This window comes from Vicugna pacos, chromosome 15, assembly GCF_048564905.1.
Source record: "Vicugna pacos chromosome 15, VicPac4, whole genome shotgun sequence".
In the NCBI taxonomy this organism is placed as follows: Eukaryota; Metazoa; Chordata; class Mammalia; order Artiodactyla; family Camelidae; genus Vicugna; species Vicugna pacos.
In genome coordinates, this window is record NC_133001.1 from 55,993,220 (window position 1) to 56,007,656 (window position 14,437).

The 14,437-nt window shown below is 41.9% G+C and overlaps 1 protein-coding gene across 2 annotated transcripts in view; it reads left to right on the plus strand.

Annotated features, from left to right (window-relative positions):
* Positions 1-13,793, plus strand: part of MBOAT2 (membrane bound glycerophospholipid O-acyltransferase 2) — a 110,544-nt gene extending 96,751 nt beyond the window's left edge. For both annotated transcript variants that reach the window (XM_072938238.1, XM_072938239.1), the window contains 4 exons: positions 1,782-1,846; positions 3,219-3,351; positions 5,915-6,066; positions 7,775-13,793. In XM_072938238.1, coding sequence (XP_072794339.1) covers positions 1,782-1,846; positions 3,219-3,351; positions 5,915-6,066; positions 7,775-8,000 — 576 coding nt within the window. In that variant the 3' untranslated portion in view covers positions 8,001-13,793. The remainder of the gene's footprint in view (positions 1-1,781; positions 1,847-3,218; positions 3,352-5,914; positions 6,067-7,774) is intronic.
* Positions 13,794-14,437: the final 644 nt, after the last annotated feature.

Below are 14,437 nucleotides of genomic sequence, written 5' to 3' on the forward strand. Positions count from 1 at the left end.
GTAGGAATCATGCCCAGGTGTCTGGTTTAATCAGCTGGGTTTATGGTGGCACTGTCCACTGAGGTGAGGAACAAAGGGAAGGCACAGGTTTGAAGGGAGAGAGAATGTGTTCAAATCTCAGACTTAGTGCAGTGGTCCAGCAGGCCGGTGACGGCTGGGGCGTTAGCTGAAACTTCGGCACTTGGGATCGTAATTTGGGAACTGTCAGCACGCAGTATTTCAGATTTTGGGAGAAGCCACAAGAGTAGCTGTGAGGGACCCTGCCGGGTGGGGGAGAGACAAAAGTCCCCATCTTACCTGCTGGGTGAAGGAAGGCATGTGGGAGGGGCAGCTGGTCAGAAAACCTGGGCCTTGCTCTGCAAGCCTGTGCAAGGACTGTTCCAAATGGGAGAAGGTACCAGAACTTGGAGTGACAGGTTGACAGGGAATGGATGGTGAATTGATCAGGCTGACCCCACCGCTGAACCTTAGTCACAGTTGGGCATTAAACACCTGCGGGCACGGTGCCACAGGATGTACAGGCCCGCTCGGCTTCCTAGCTCTCTCTGCAGGTAGCAGGAGCCTGGAATATAGAGAAGGAAGCGAAGCACCAGATCCAGAAATAGGGGATTCTGCAGGACACATGACCCAGTTTTCCTCAGCAAACACAGGGCATGGGAAAAAGAGGGGTGGAGAGGGGCTATTACAGATTGAAAGAGACTCCAGCCACATGGACCGTGGAACCTTATTTGTATTCTGATTGAGCAGGCCAACTGGGAAACCATGTTTTTAAACCATCAGGGGTATTTGAATGCAAATGGATATTAGATGATATTAAGGAATTATTATTCATTTTGTTTTCCGAAGGTCCTTATTTATTGGACATAAATTCTAAACTATTTACGGGGGACATAAGATGTGTATATTTGCTCTGAAATATTCTTAACACTGTCAGTAATAAAATGGGGAAGGAGAGGGGAAATTGATAATTGTGGAAACTCGCTGATAAACAGATGGCCATGTTCTAACCTTTTGTTCTTTATTGCCAAGTAAGGAGCCTTTGAGACTTTTTCCCCCAATCACCTCCCCATGAAATTTTAATACAACAGATACCCTGTGTATCTGTTTATGTCCTATATGTGTATACGTGCTTTATACATAAAAAGAGTAACATTTTCTTTTGCCTCCTAAGAACCTATTTTCATCCTCAGACTTTGACAAGAATAGTGAATAACAGAGCACAGAATCTAAGACGGTGACAAGTGCAGACTGGAGGAGGGGTCATTACGCTGGGGAAGGAGAGGCCAGGTGACCAGAGGTTCCCTCTGACATCACAGGGTGGCATTAGTGGGGCAGCAAAGAGCCACTCCTCCAGGGGCGGCAGGTCCAGGGTGCCGAGACCCCCAGGAGCCCAGGAGGGGGCGGCCGAGGAGCAAGGCAGTGAGGGAGCAAAGAGACGGTGCCTGATGGGACATCCAGTCCAGTCCCCAGTGACCGGCCACTGGAAGGTCATTCGCCTGCTCTGTGAGGAATGTCTTTGGGATAATTCCGTGACAACCCTGTGGATGTTAACACACCAGAGAAAACGGTGAGAATTCACTTACCTCGGGGATGCTCCCTGCAGTAGGCAGACCGCTGTCACAGACTGTTGCCGCACTGTGAGGACAGCAGTACTGAGGAGCGAGCTCAGTACCCTGCCTCCGCTGGCAAGCAGTGTCCTTTCCGCACAGGAAGACGGTATCGCTTATAGTTAAAGCTTCACCATTTTGTTGGCCAAAGGATAAAGTTCCTTTGTTTTGCAGATGTCAACAAGTTTCAAGATGTTTGTGGATAACTGGAATATTCAGACAGCTCTCTGGCTGAAGAGGTAAGCACCTTCAGGAGCCACCATTCGCTGTGCTCGGGTCTCTGGCTCTTGTGTTGAGTTTCACTGAGTTCACATTCTCAGTTAGGTTAATGCTGTGACTTGTGTTGACCAGAAAACACAGTTAATGTCCTCCAAAGCAGGGAACCACCGAATCTGAGAGCCATTTAGGCTTGAGTCATGCATGAATGCAGCTCGCACTGACCTCTCCGCCCACCTTCGGAGGCACCCACAAGGTCTGAGATCACTAGCGCCCTCCCGCTCTCATTCTCCGGAGAGTTACTCAAACACAGATGTACGTGCATCCTAGATTTTCCACAAGTTCCAGGTTTTAAAAATTTCAGTACAACAGACCTTCCTACGTTGGGCACAAGATGCAGAGATGAGTAAGATGGACAGAACAGCCCCTGCCGTCAGAGTCCCAGTCTTGTTAGAGACGTGACAGTGTCAACCACGCAGCACGCATGCGCGCATACATGCACACACTTGCCGTTCCCTGTAGTGAGAGGGAGGGAGGGAGGGAGCAGGAACAGTGGGGCACAAAGGGGAAGGAGGAGCACGCACTGAGATTTGGGGTTAGGAGGTTGTCACGGACAAGGGGAAGGGGAGGGCAGCCCCGCAGGGGACCGTTTACAAAATATGATGTTAGGACACTGAAGACACTCCCAGGGGTTCTCGTTGTTCCCAGTGGGACACGCTGTCCGATGTTGAGTGTATTTCATAAAATACTGTTCCTGTGATGGTAGGGCTGTAAGTACTGTTGTGTGTAAAGCAGCCTTCTTTTGTGATGTCCTTTATTCATGACAAGTTTAGTTTCTTTACCCCTTGAAATATCCAAAATAGACTGTCGACACTTCACGGTGCCTTGCACTCTGCCCGGTGGCTGCGGATTTTCTGAGCTAATCTGTGGTGTTACTTCTTGTTGTCGTTGTGTTTTAAATTTGATACCTTAGGAAAATCTTACTTTCATCTGATTTCTCTGCCTGTTACAGGAAAACTTTAGACTAAGCACAACTTGCTTCCCAGAAGAGTATCCTTAGATCAGGTGAAAGTTCTAAGTATCACTAAAGAAAATAATAAAATAATATAAAATAAAAATAACTTTTATGTTTGTTAATGTCTTTCTGCAAATAGTCTGGACTCCCAAACACTGGAAATGATCATTTTAGCTGTTATATGTATCAGTGAAGAGATAGGAATTAAGTATCTTTTCATAAATCTGATACTTAAAAGCCGTAACCTCCCTGAGGTCACAGATCCAGCTGATGCCTAAGATGAGCTGTGGTTGTTTTCCTAAATCCCGACTGGTAATAAAAGAGTGATCACTGTGGGCTTTTTATAAACTCTAATCGCTCATGGTTTCCATGGTTTCTAGGGTATGTTATGAACGCGTCTCCTTGAGTCCGACTATCCAGACGTTCATTCTCTCTGCCATCTGGCATGGGGTCTACCCAGGATATTACCTGACGTTTTTCCTGGGAGTGGTGGTGACGCTGGCCGCACGGGTGGTGAGTATGGCGAGTCAGTGGCAGTCCACTAAGGCTGCTGTGCAAGGTGGGGAACCTCTCACCAGGCAGCCTTATTTCTTTGACCTGGTCAGTGCTGCCCTCCGGCCACGAGCACGCCATGCTCCTAGCGTGTTTGTTGAGTGCGTCTCGCAGGCACCACGCTTGGTTCCTCTGAGAGGGCGACCTGGCACACGGAGGCCCCACGGTGTGTCCTTGTCTTCCAGAATCTCCTGAAGGATTGCTAAAAACTGAGCTCAATAACGAAGATCAGGTGGGTAGGTTTATTTTAGAAATGTGTCCTGAAAGCTACAGGTTTTGAGTCCTCTTTTCGACGCACAGCGGGATGTGGGCAGACCTGGCTGACGCGGACGGGCTGTTCCCGGGGCCGACGGCACGGAGCAGCGGGGCAGGTTCTGTAGGGCTCGGCCTGGTTGACACCTGGTGTGTTATTTTGGGAAACAGCTGAGGAGTTAGGTGGGGACCTGGCTGGGCAAAGAAGAAAGGCAATTAGTGTAAGTGCCTGAAAATCGATCAGGGGAAAGTAACGTAACAGCAGCAGTATCTGGACATGCTTATTAAGTCACCAAGAGGTGAGGAGGCTTGAGTTAACAAACTAGCAGGTACTTGCTGTGTTCGGCTTTAAGGTGCCTTGGGGATGTATGAGGGAAATGTCAAGAAGGAATAACTCAAGGCTCCACCTTCTGTAGTTCGTGGTCTAATTAGGGGCGTAAGGGGTGTGTTTATTGTCAGTATCTCCGTACGGGTGTGGGCGGGGGCGCACACACCGAAGGGCAGATGTGAGGAGTTCCAGCGGTTTTATAGACGGCAAGTACCAGGGGTGTTTAGAGGGAAAGAAGCCCCTTTTGGTTGGGTTGCTAGAGGTGGCCTCAGGAGGAAAGGGTGGTTGGGTTTGGGGTTTGAAAGGTGGAAGTTATTTCAGAAGTGAGTGTAGTGTGTGACGAGGGGAGAAAGTGACATTAGGAACACCAGATGTGAAAGTGCGTGCATTTGGGACTGACACGCAGATCTGGTCGAAGCGGAGACTTCACGTGTGCCTAAATGGTAGATGATTCTGGAAAGACAAAGGGCAGGGGCGAGGGGTGTGGGGGGAAGAGGCCACCCATAGAAGACTGTGAACAAACTCCCCAGAGTAAGAGTCTGCACCTCATTCTGTCCGCACATCGGGAGTCAGGTGAGGAGGGAGCGTGGGAGGATGCGGCAGCCATGCCTGGAAGCTGGAATTGACTCGCCCCAGGGACAGAAGGATGGAGAGTGGGTACCAGCGTGGGGTGAGCAGGGCAGGATGTGGTCGGAGCCCGGACGGGGACTTGGCCCTGGGAGCGCTGGTCTCTGTGTGGAAGAGCCATTAACCTCACCTGGTCGCCTCTGGGAAAGCCACGTGGCATCTCGGAGCAGGACCACGCTTCACCCGTGAACATATTAGACGAGAAAACACACAGTGTTCAGTTAAGTGTACACATTTCAAAACTGAGATGGTTTGACTGTTTCAGAAGCTAAAATATATTGAAAAGGTGGTTAGTAGAATGCACTTTTTTCTGAGAAGCCCTTCCCAGTTTCCATTAACGACTGAATAATGTGTGTAATTGCTGCTTATGTAAATAAGTGCTGTTTGACCTGAGCTCCGTGTACAGCATCTGTCTTGCACAAATGCCGAGGTTAAGAAGACAAAAGATGTCTCACTGCGTAGTAGTAGAAAGACTGATAACATGTTGAACTTTGTTCACATACAGGCACACTTCGGAGACATGGTACATTCGGTTTCAGACCTCAGCAATAAAATGAATGTTGCAATAAAGCGAGTCACACAAAGTTTTTGGTTTCCCAGTTGATACAAAAGTTATGTTTACATTATTCTGTAGCCTGTTAAGTGTGATGTAACATTATGTCTAAATGTACAGACCTTAATTTAAAAATATGTTATTGCTAGAAAATGTTAACCATCATCTGAGCCTTCAAGTCGTAGTGGTAACAGGAAAGCTCAGCGATCACACATCATCGTTACAAATATAGTAATGATGAAAAAGTTTAAAGTATTGCAAGAATCACCAAAATGTGACATGGAGACACAAAATGAGCAAATGCTGTTGGAAAAATGGCACCGATAGACTGGCTTAACGCAGGGTTGCCACAAACCTTCCGTTTGTGAAAAACGCAGTATCCAGGAAGCACAGTAAAGCGCAGTGTGCCTGTGCTGTAGTTTACAGGTGTGATTTAAGGAGCCCTAGACAGTGTTATTTTTAACTGTTCGAGGAAACTTTTAATACAGCTTTGAATCTACAGAAGACTTGCAAAGATCCTGCACTCCCTTGACCCAGATTCACACATTTTGCCCATGTGCTTTTTCTCGCGCCCTCCTTGTTTTTTATATAGTCATGTATTAGTTTTTTTCCTGAACCAGCTTTTTCCATAATATAGGACCACTTTAGATACCCGCCAGCAATGATGAGAGTTTCCCTTACTCCACATCCCTGAAACAGTTGATACAGTCAGTGTAATTTTATAAGCAGTGTTAAAGAGAAATTTTTTTGTTTCTTTATTTCAGATGAGAAATAACTTTCGACATCATTTCATCAAAACTCCCCAACTGAAGTTACTGTACGATATCATAACATGGGTAGTAACTCAAGTGGCAGTAAGTTACACGGTCTTGCCCTTTGTACTTCTTTCTATAAAACCGTCGTTCATGTTTTACAGGTAAGTGTTACTCTTAAAAAGATGCCAGTGGAAATTATTTTTAAGAGAAAGCTTCTTACTATCGGGTAGAATAGGAAAATAGTACCCTAATGTATTTCCTGCAGTTAAATGCATTATCGGTTACTTTTAAATCTTAAACCAAGCAGTCTCAGGGTTTTTCTGGAAGGAGTCACAGCCCTCAGACCTCAGACGAGAGCGTGACCTAGAGGAAGGAGTAGCAGCCAGGTAACCGCTGCTTAGAATCCCTCAAAGGTTTCACTGCAACGTGGAGCTGTTCTTCCCAGAGCTTGGATGTTAAGTGGATTATTGTGACCATCTGGCAGTATATACATATGTTGAATCATTAAATTGTACACCTGTAGCTAATACAGTGTTACGGTGTCAATTATATCTCAATTAAAAAGAGCCGTCAGGCTAGCTTTGGCCCATAGGCCGTGGTTTGCTCGCCCTTCCTCTAGAGCCAAGGATTAGGAGTTTATCTGTTAAAGCAGAGGCTTCAGAGTCACTGGGGATATTTTGGGGGCTGAAGTAAGATGTATCTTCTGATAGTCACGAGTAACTGTTGGTACAGTCCGTGGACCAAGAGTTCAGGCTATCAGACTACTGACTCTGAAAAAAAAAATGTAAAAAGGATGAACAATAAAGAATATGAGAAAGCAGTTTTAAGAAAGAAAAAATGTAGCTTGTTCTTTACAAGGAATTATTCTCTTAATTTCTTTGATCAAAAGATAATAAATTACTTATATTTCATTTAGTGGTTCCCTTTTCACTCTTCTGTGTCTCACTGGTACTTTGTCATCTCTGCATGAGAGAAATTATTGTCTTGAATTCCATATTTTGTTTATGTTTATCTCCTCGCCCTCCCCCACCAAATTCCACCCTCCCCACTTAGATACTGGTATCTTTGAGATCGGAAACTTTTTTTCTTTCATAAATTCTTCATTACCCCAGCATTTAGAATGGCAGCACAGAGTATGTGGTCAAAAAATTGTTGAACTAAATCTGACAGTAATTGTACAGAAAGACATAAGTAACTTCTGCTAGAATTTCCATCTTAGTAGGATTTATTGTGTATGTTTAAATGCAGTTGGAGTATCCATCCCGGATACTTTGTGCACAGGCACTCCCGCTTACAGTTGTAGAAGCCGTTTAGGTCACATTTGCTTTGTGTTTAATTTGGGGCATGATGCTTCTAGTAATATTTTCAATAGCGTGACCTTTATTTCATGACAGTCACCATCAAGAAGCAGGACCGCTTATCTGTCACTCACATCAGTGGAGTGTTTGTGACTTAATTAGGGGCAGTAAGTAGCAGGTCAGGCTGTTCCTGTCCCTTTACCGCCTGCATTCTCTTGCTTTGCTCAGTATTTGATTCTGTGGCTTTGAGAGATCTTTTTCAGATCAGTATTAAGAAGTACCTTTTTGTTTTTGTTCTCTTTAGTCGTGGCCTTATGACCCTGACAAAGGAATGTAATATGATGTGTAGTATTGTGCTTCTTAGTGGCCTGGGTTTATGGAGTGCTTTATAAATACCCAGTGGCCTATGTTGCTAGAGTTTCACCTGAGGGGTGTGGATAAGAGAATAGTGCCGGAAATATACTCACCCTAAGAGGGGCTTGTGACATCTTGACCAGCGGGCAGTTATTAAGGACTGTTAATGATCAGAATTTAATAAAGTAAGCTTTTCTTTTCCTTTTTTTTTTTTTAGCCATTGGTATTACTGCCTTCACATCGCTAGTATCTTAGTATTATTGTTGTTGCCGCTGAAAAAAACTCAAAGAGGAAAGAAGACACATGAAGATGTTCAGCTGTCACGATCCAAAAAGTTTGATGAAGGAGAACATTCTTTGGGGCAGAACAGTTTTTCCACAGCAAACAATGTTTGCAGTCAGAATCAAGAAGTAGCCTCTAGACATTCATCATTAAAGCAATGATGGAGAAAACACTCTGATGGCTATTTTTGTATGTTAACAGAAACCAGTCTTAGCACCTTTCAAGGGATTTGTGTCTGTTTGAAAAGAGATTATGTCGGGGGGAAATCAGGCAGTTACAGGTAGGGAATTCCCTGTATCCCAGATTGGAAATGGAATGAAATAACCCCTCCCATGCCATGTCCCTGTGGGCCACGCCTTATATGAAAACATTTCCATTATTTCAATGGGCACTCAGGACCTCAGCATATGTCCACACGGTCATATGTGTGCCCTGTTGCTGAATGTATGTTGCGTATCCCAAGGCACTGAAGAGGTGGAAAAATAATTGTGTCAATCTGGATGGTTGAGAAAAATTAACTTTTCCAAATGAATGTCTTGCCTTAAACCTTCTATTCCCTAAAATATTGTCCCTAAATGGTATTTTCAAGTGGGATATTGTGAGAACACTGTTTCAATATTTGATGTTGTGTGTCGCACAGGATTTCCGGAGGAATTTAAACAGGATATTTAAGATGGCGGATACTTTAAAATGCAATAAATAGCTCACTATTTGAAGGGTTTTCTTAAAGTATCTCAAATGACTGCGATCTGTAGGGAAACGGTAAACAGTAATGGACGGCAAATTATAGGAACCTTATTTTCCTGGAGAGCTTAATTACCCTGTGTCAGGCAGAGAGCCCTTCAGGGGAAGATTTCTTCAGTATAATCAAAGGTTGATGATGTGATATTTTAAGCTTGTTTTCTTAAAATAGAGAAAGAAGATGGCAGAGGAAGGCGGGCAGGCATGAATGAAGCAGGCGCTCCGTGGGCGCGGCGGGGACGGGCCCCCACAGGTGCCAGGTCTCCGCACAAGCACGTCCCCCCGGTTTATATGAGTTATTTGCAATTATGTAAGACATGAAAGTTGAATAGCTTTTTACTATGTTGGACTTGTGAAAGAAATTTATCAAGCGTAAGTTATATAGTATTATAAAAAGCATTATGAAAATAATAGTGGGAGATTGCTTGAAGGTTTTGAAAGAGAAATCTTGGAATTAGCTTACTCTCGAGCTAATCACTGCTTTATCCTTGACATTTATATTGGTATTTGGGAAAAGTTTTAGGAAAATGGAAACTTATGATCATTAGGTCTGAACCACATTTTTAGAGAATGATACAGTTTCCAAACTCTTCTCACATAAAAATTCTACCATTCACTCTTATTAATGAGTTTTAGATTCTGAAAGTAGGAAAATGCACTTTGACCTCATGGGCCATTTTCACCGTAATTAATTTCATCTTGAATTGCTAGACGTCTCATTTTACTCCTTTTTCCCCACAGTCTTGTGATGCTGCAGGAGCTGAAGGCAGGGTGGAGGGGGTCATGCCAGCCTGGGGTGGGGCCACAGCCACAGAGGGGACATCCTGGGCCAAGAGAGGGAAGGATGGGCGGGGCCTTCTGAATTCACTGTTATGCCACCCATTTTCTGTGGAAGTTCTTTTCGTTTTGCCTTAAATTTTTCATGAAATGCAAATTGTCTGTCTATGGTGAGTCTCTTTTTTTTTATCATTAATAAATTTGCAAATGAAGTTACGGACAGAACCGCTCTGGTTTAAGCTGTGTAGTACTTCATTTCAAGACAAAAGGAAAGGCAAAATACATGGAACTTTTGAGGTCTAACCAGCAAAAATAGCAGTGCATCTTCCTAGAACTTTAGTAATATCTTAGCCTTTGTTTATATGAAATGTTTTTATTTTTCTAAAGGTAAATTTTTTCCACCTGACGGTGTTAGCCATGCTGTTACCTCCCAGGAAAGGACAGATTGCTAAATTCCTTTCCTCTATTTTCCCAGGCACTGAAATTAAGCTGTGGGATGTGGAGAGTGGCCCCCACAGTGTCTCCTCAATTTAATTAATGCTGCAGAGAATCTGGCTACTGTTAAGAAAAAGTCAACAAGTTTAGAGGTTAAAAGACAAGTCTAGGCATGTTGTAAGTGCAAACAAGAAAGTGTAATAAAACCTTTTTTTTTTGTTCAGCCTACCTAGCCCTTACCGAATAATCATGATTTATTTCTACTACCTGACTACATTTGATTTCTCAGTCTGTACACCTAAAATAACTTATTTATGTTTTTTGCTCAATGAATGTAATCAAAGCAAGATGATTGATGAATTTTCCAATTATGTTGAAGACAATACGTTATAGATACAGTTGACGGCTTTCCATTATCTGGATTGTCTGGGGTTTGTGGGGTTTTTTGTTTTGTTTTTGGTATGAAATAGGTTTTGAATACCTTTTCTTTAATTTTGGAGAAATTACAATCACAAGTATGCAATCTTGGAGAAAAACTGAAGAACTAATTCTAATCCTCAGCTTGACTTTTCTCCTCGAGAAGAGACCTTGTGCTTTAGAAAATGAATATACCCACTTGGAGCGTTGTAAGGGTTAATACGTTACTTCTAATTACAGTAGGAGAATTGCAAACTGGTACAGCTCTGCGATGCTAAGTTTAAAGGGATTCGTTGTAATATGCGCTTCTTGCTTCTTTTTTAATCAACAGAATAGGATTCAGTGTGTATTTAAAGTTACTGTTTCTCCACTCTTCAGTTGTCATGGAACCACTCCAGAAATGATCGATCAATATCATTTTTATATTTTTACTTAATTATTATACTACTCAGGGAGAAAATGAACGAAAATAATTATCTTTCCCTCAATTTTATTTTCTTGAAACAGTAAGTTAATTTATTTTGACATATCTCAGCTGTCACCATTTTCCAACTGGCTTATTCTTGGTTTTTAAAAGAAGCATTTTTTTTAATTGGAACTCGGGATGACTGAGGAAATTGACTTGGCTTCTAAAGTGCCCAGCGTAACAGAGGAGGTGTATTTGGCTTCAGAAACGTCCAGCCACCGCGTATACTGCCACCATACTCTTGGTTAAAAAGTATTTTTTAAATTGATTCCCACCATGGATAACATTCACATAGAGGATTTCCACAGATACCAGTTTTGAGGGAAAAATGCAGTAAAAAGAATGGTTTTTAAAAGTGAAGGTCACACACATTGAAGCACCAGTTGTCCTGGGAAGAGCTCTGGGTGTTCACCTGGCTCTGTCATCGGTGAGCCTGGTGACCTGGACAAGTCCCCTGTCCTCCAGATGAACCTTGCTGTGAAGCCCAAGGGTTAGTTCCAGAAGCTCATGACCAGTGTGTTTGTAAGGAGTGGAAGCCATTAGCAAGCTCTGTCAGAGCCACACACAAGGGCGGATTCACAGGCAGGATCGTCTTCTTGGTCATTTACTTTTACTACTTGAGCTCAAAGCCCTGACTTTTCGAAAGTGTTTTGAGGCAACAAGAAAACCTCTCAATCCATTAAATCAGAAGTGTGGCAACAAACCCTTTCTAGTGAACATAGTGTTTAATGGAATCTTTAAATTAAATAATGAAATAGTCTCCACTGAAAAAATATTTTCTCCTTTTACTTTTTCTGCTTTTTTGGTTTCTGTTTGTGCAATGTAAAACTGAAGAAGATATATGCTAAAAAATATTTTATATGAATTACCAACTTTACTGGACAAAGTTTACCACCGTGTAACTTCTCAAATAGTATTTCATTCAAAGATATTTAAAGAATATTTAATTTGCACCTTATTTTAAACTACAGAAAAAATTACTTTAAAATGTTGCCATTAAAATAATTACAAAGTTTATACTTTTATTCAAGGTCTGCATTACATTTAGGACAAAAATCTCTCCTATTTAAAATTCAAACGTTTTGAATTTTAATTTCTATATTCATGGACAACTCTGGACATTTATACTTTTCTGTTTCCTTATTTTGAATTGTTCAAAATTATTAGTTTATTGATTTGAAGGGTTCTGCATTACAGTTGAAAGAAAAAATTACTTGAGAGAATAATTGTTTCAGAATAGTGCCTGTTACTACTTTGTCAGTGAAGGACTTGTCCAGAGTTTTAGATATAAACCAGTATTTTGTGGAGTTTTATTCAGCCACTAATAGTCCATCCTGGCTGAAATTGAATACAGCAGATTTAACGTAGGTGCAGAATTCTAAATAACGCTGTGAAATACAGTCTTGACTGCCCTCAAGCACCTTATAAAACTACACTTAACCCAGGGTACATTTAATGAATGGCTGATCGTTTATACACTTCAGTTAGATGCTGAAAGTTCTGCTTTCTGCAGTCCTTTCTTATAAAAGTGCATTTGTGTCCATGCACGCTCCTTATGCTGAAGGAAAATATTTGCATTAAAAAAAGAAATTCCACTCTGAAATGTGGATTTGCAAGATGAGGAAGCAGAGGATCTCTACAGTGATTTTCTGCAGCACCACTCAGTCAAATCTATCTAGAGTAACTCAATACTGAAAAAACTTAAAATGAGATCTTCCACGTTGGCATTTTGTAGGACTGCTCTTAAAATCAGTGACTAAGCTGCTTTTTGTGTCTCTTGTACCAAGGATGCAGCCAATTACATTTTACTTGGTTTGCTGCTTAATAATGTTTTTATATGTTTAAAATAGTATTTATTTGAATTTTTTTAACATTATGCAAACCCCAGTAAAGAACTGGTAAGCTCTATATAGGTCATTGATTGGGAAGACTTTCTGAAATGGAGCCTGAAGATGCATTTTTATGCCAACTAATTTGTCTTGCCTTTAAGACTGATTATACCTGTCTTCTTTCAGTAGATCTTTTATAAAGCAAAAGAGCAAAACAAAAAAACCCAAGACTGTTCTATAAATAAGAATATAAAGATTCACGCAAAATCACTGTCTAAAGCTTATTCAGTGATGCAAAGCCATCTTTCCAGTCCCGTTTTATCAGATTTTGCTACTATAAAAAGAAATGGAAATATAATGAAAAACCAAAAGTTACAGAGCAACATCAGTAAAATGAGTAACCATTTTCTTAATAACATGTTTGAAATGGAAAAAGTGACTGGCTGCCTTTACTGGTGTTGTAAATGACCATATTCTGCCCAGTCTCTGTTTTGGGGTAATTTTAAGAAATTGGTTTGTTACCATTCCTCTTTGCTTTTTCCTGTCAAAGGGCAAACACATGTAAGGAGTTTGACAGCCTTTTAAAATATGCCTCTTTTCTGATTTTAAGCATTTTTGATTCTGTATCTATGGGTTTGTCAACAAAGTCCATTCGCTCCTGACTTATTTACACAGGAGAAAAGGAATCAAACATTCGACACACACGTGTTCCAAGCCAGTCTTCTCCATCTTCTGTCACCTGTACGCAGCTGCCTCCCTGAACCAGGAGGGGCCCGATGGAAAGCAATAGGAATAAAAGTAAAAATAATTCAGGTGAAACCAGAGAAGCCCTTCTCCATACAGAGTGAAAATGTGTGATTTCATCCTGCCTTCCTTTAAAGGTTGTGTCTTGATCTCTGCGTAGGAGTAGTTGAACATTGTTAGCCAAACGCGAGAAGGGTTCCAGCGCCAGCAGCCAGTATTTACAATCGTCACTTGCCTTCCCTGGGTGAGAATAGAACGTGGTGTTCTGTGCATTTTGTTTTTGTTATTCCAAAATATTTTTTTAAAGAAGTGTTATTTTTTGACAGATCCATAAATTAGTTCCGTGTTGTATGGCAAATTAAAACTTACCACTGTGTCAGTTACACTGTGACGTGATAATTTCATAACCGCTCATTTCGAGTCTGTGTCCTCAGAGCTGCACTGGTGGCTTGTTGCTGGGTTTTAAAGATGTTTTTAACTGAACATATAAATGTTTTTTTCTAATTTGTGTGTCTTTAAAATGATTAAACGGTAGTTTAAAAATACATGTGTGTGTTTGCTAATTTCAGAGACTTTAAATTACATCTCTAGAACTGAATGTCAGGTCTGTCATGAAAAGCAATGGTCTTATTGAAGGAGTCTTTAATTGGATGGTAATACTCACAGGAGTCATTGACTCTTTAAAGATCATTTAAAAGAAACTATTGTCACGTGATAAACACTTTGGAAGGCAATGAAAACAGCCTTAAGTTAGTGTATAGTATCTTGTATTCTCAAAACAGACTTAGACAGTGAAGGTGACGCTGACTGTTCTCAGTTACAAAGAAAAAGCGTTGGCTTCCCCAGTCCTGCTGTTAGTACTTGCACTGGGCTTATCTGGATCTGGTCTTGGCTTTTGAGAAGCAGAGCTCTGAGACCCCTACTCCATTTCTGCACCATGAGTACAAACTTAAGGGAACTTTGCAGTGTCCTTCCTGGCCCTTACAGATACGTTGTGAACGGCTGCAGGGAAGACATCTTACATAACTTGTGCTGTTGGACAGAAATGCTAGGCGAAATGCATACGAAAAGCCCAGTGTTGGTGCTTTCTGGCTGGAAGGACTTCGACTTGATAGCAGATTTAAATGACCCTGTTTTGAGATCCTGTGCTGAAATTGAGCCGTGACCGACAGCTGTGGGGACGCGGCAC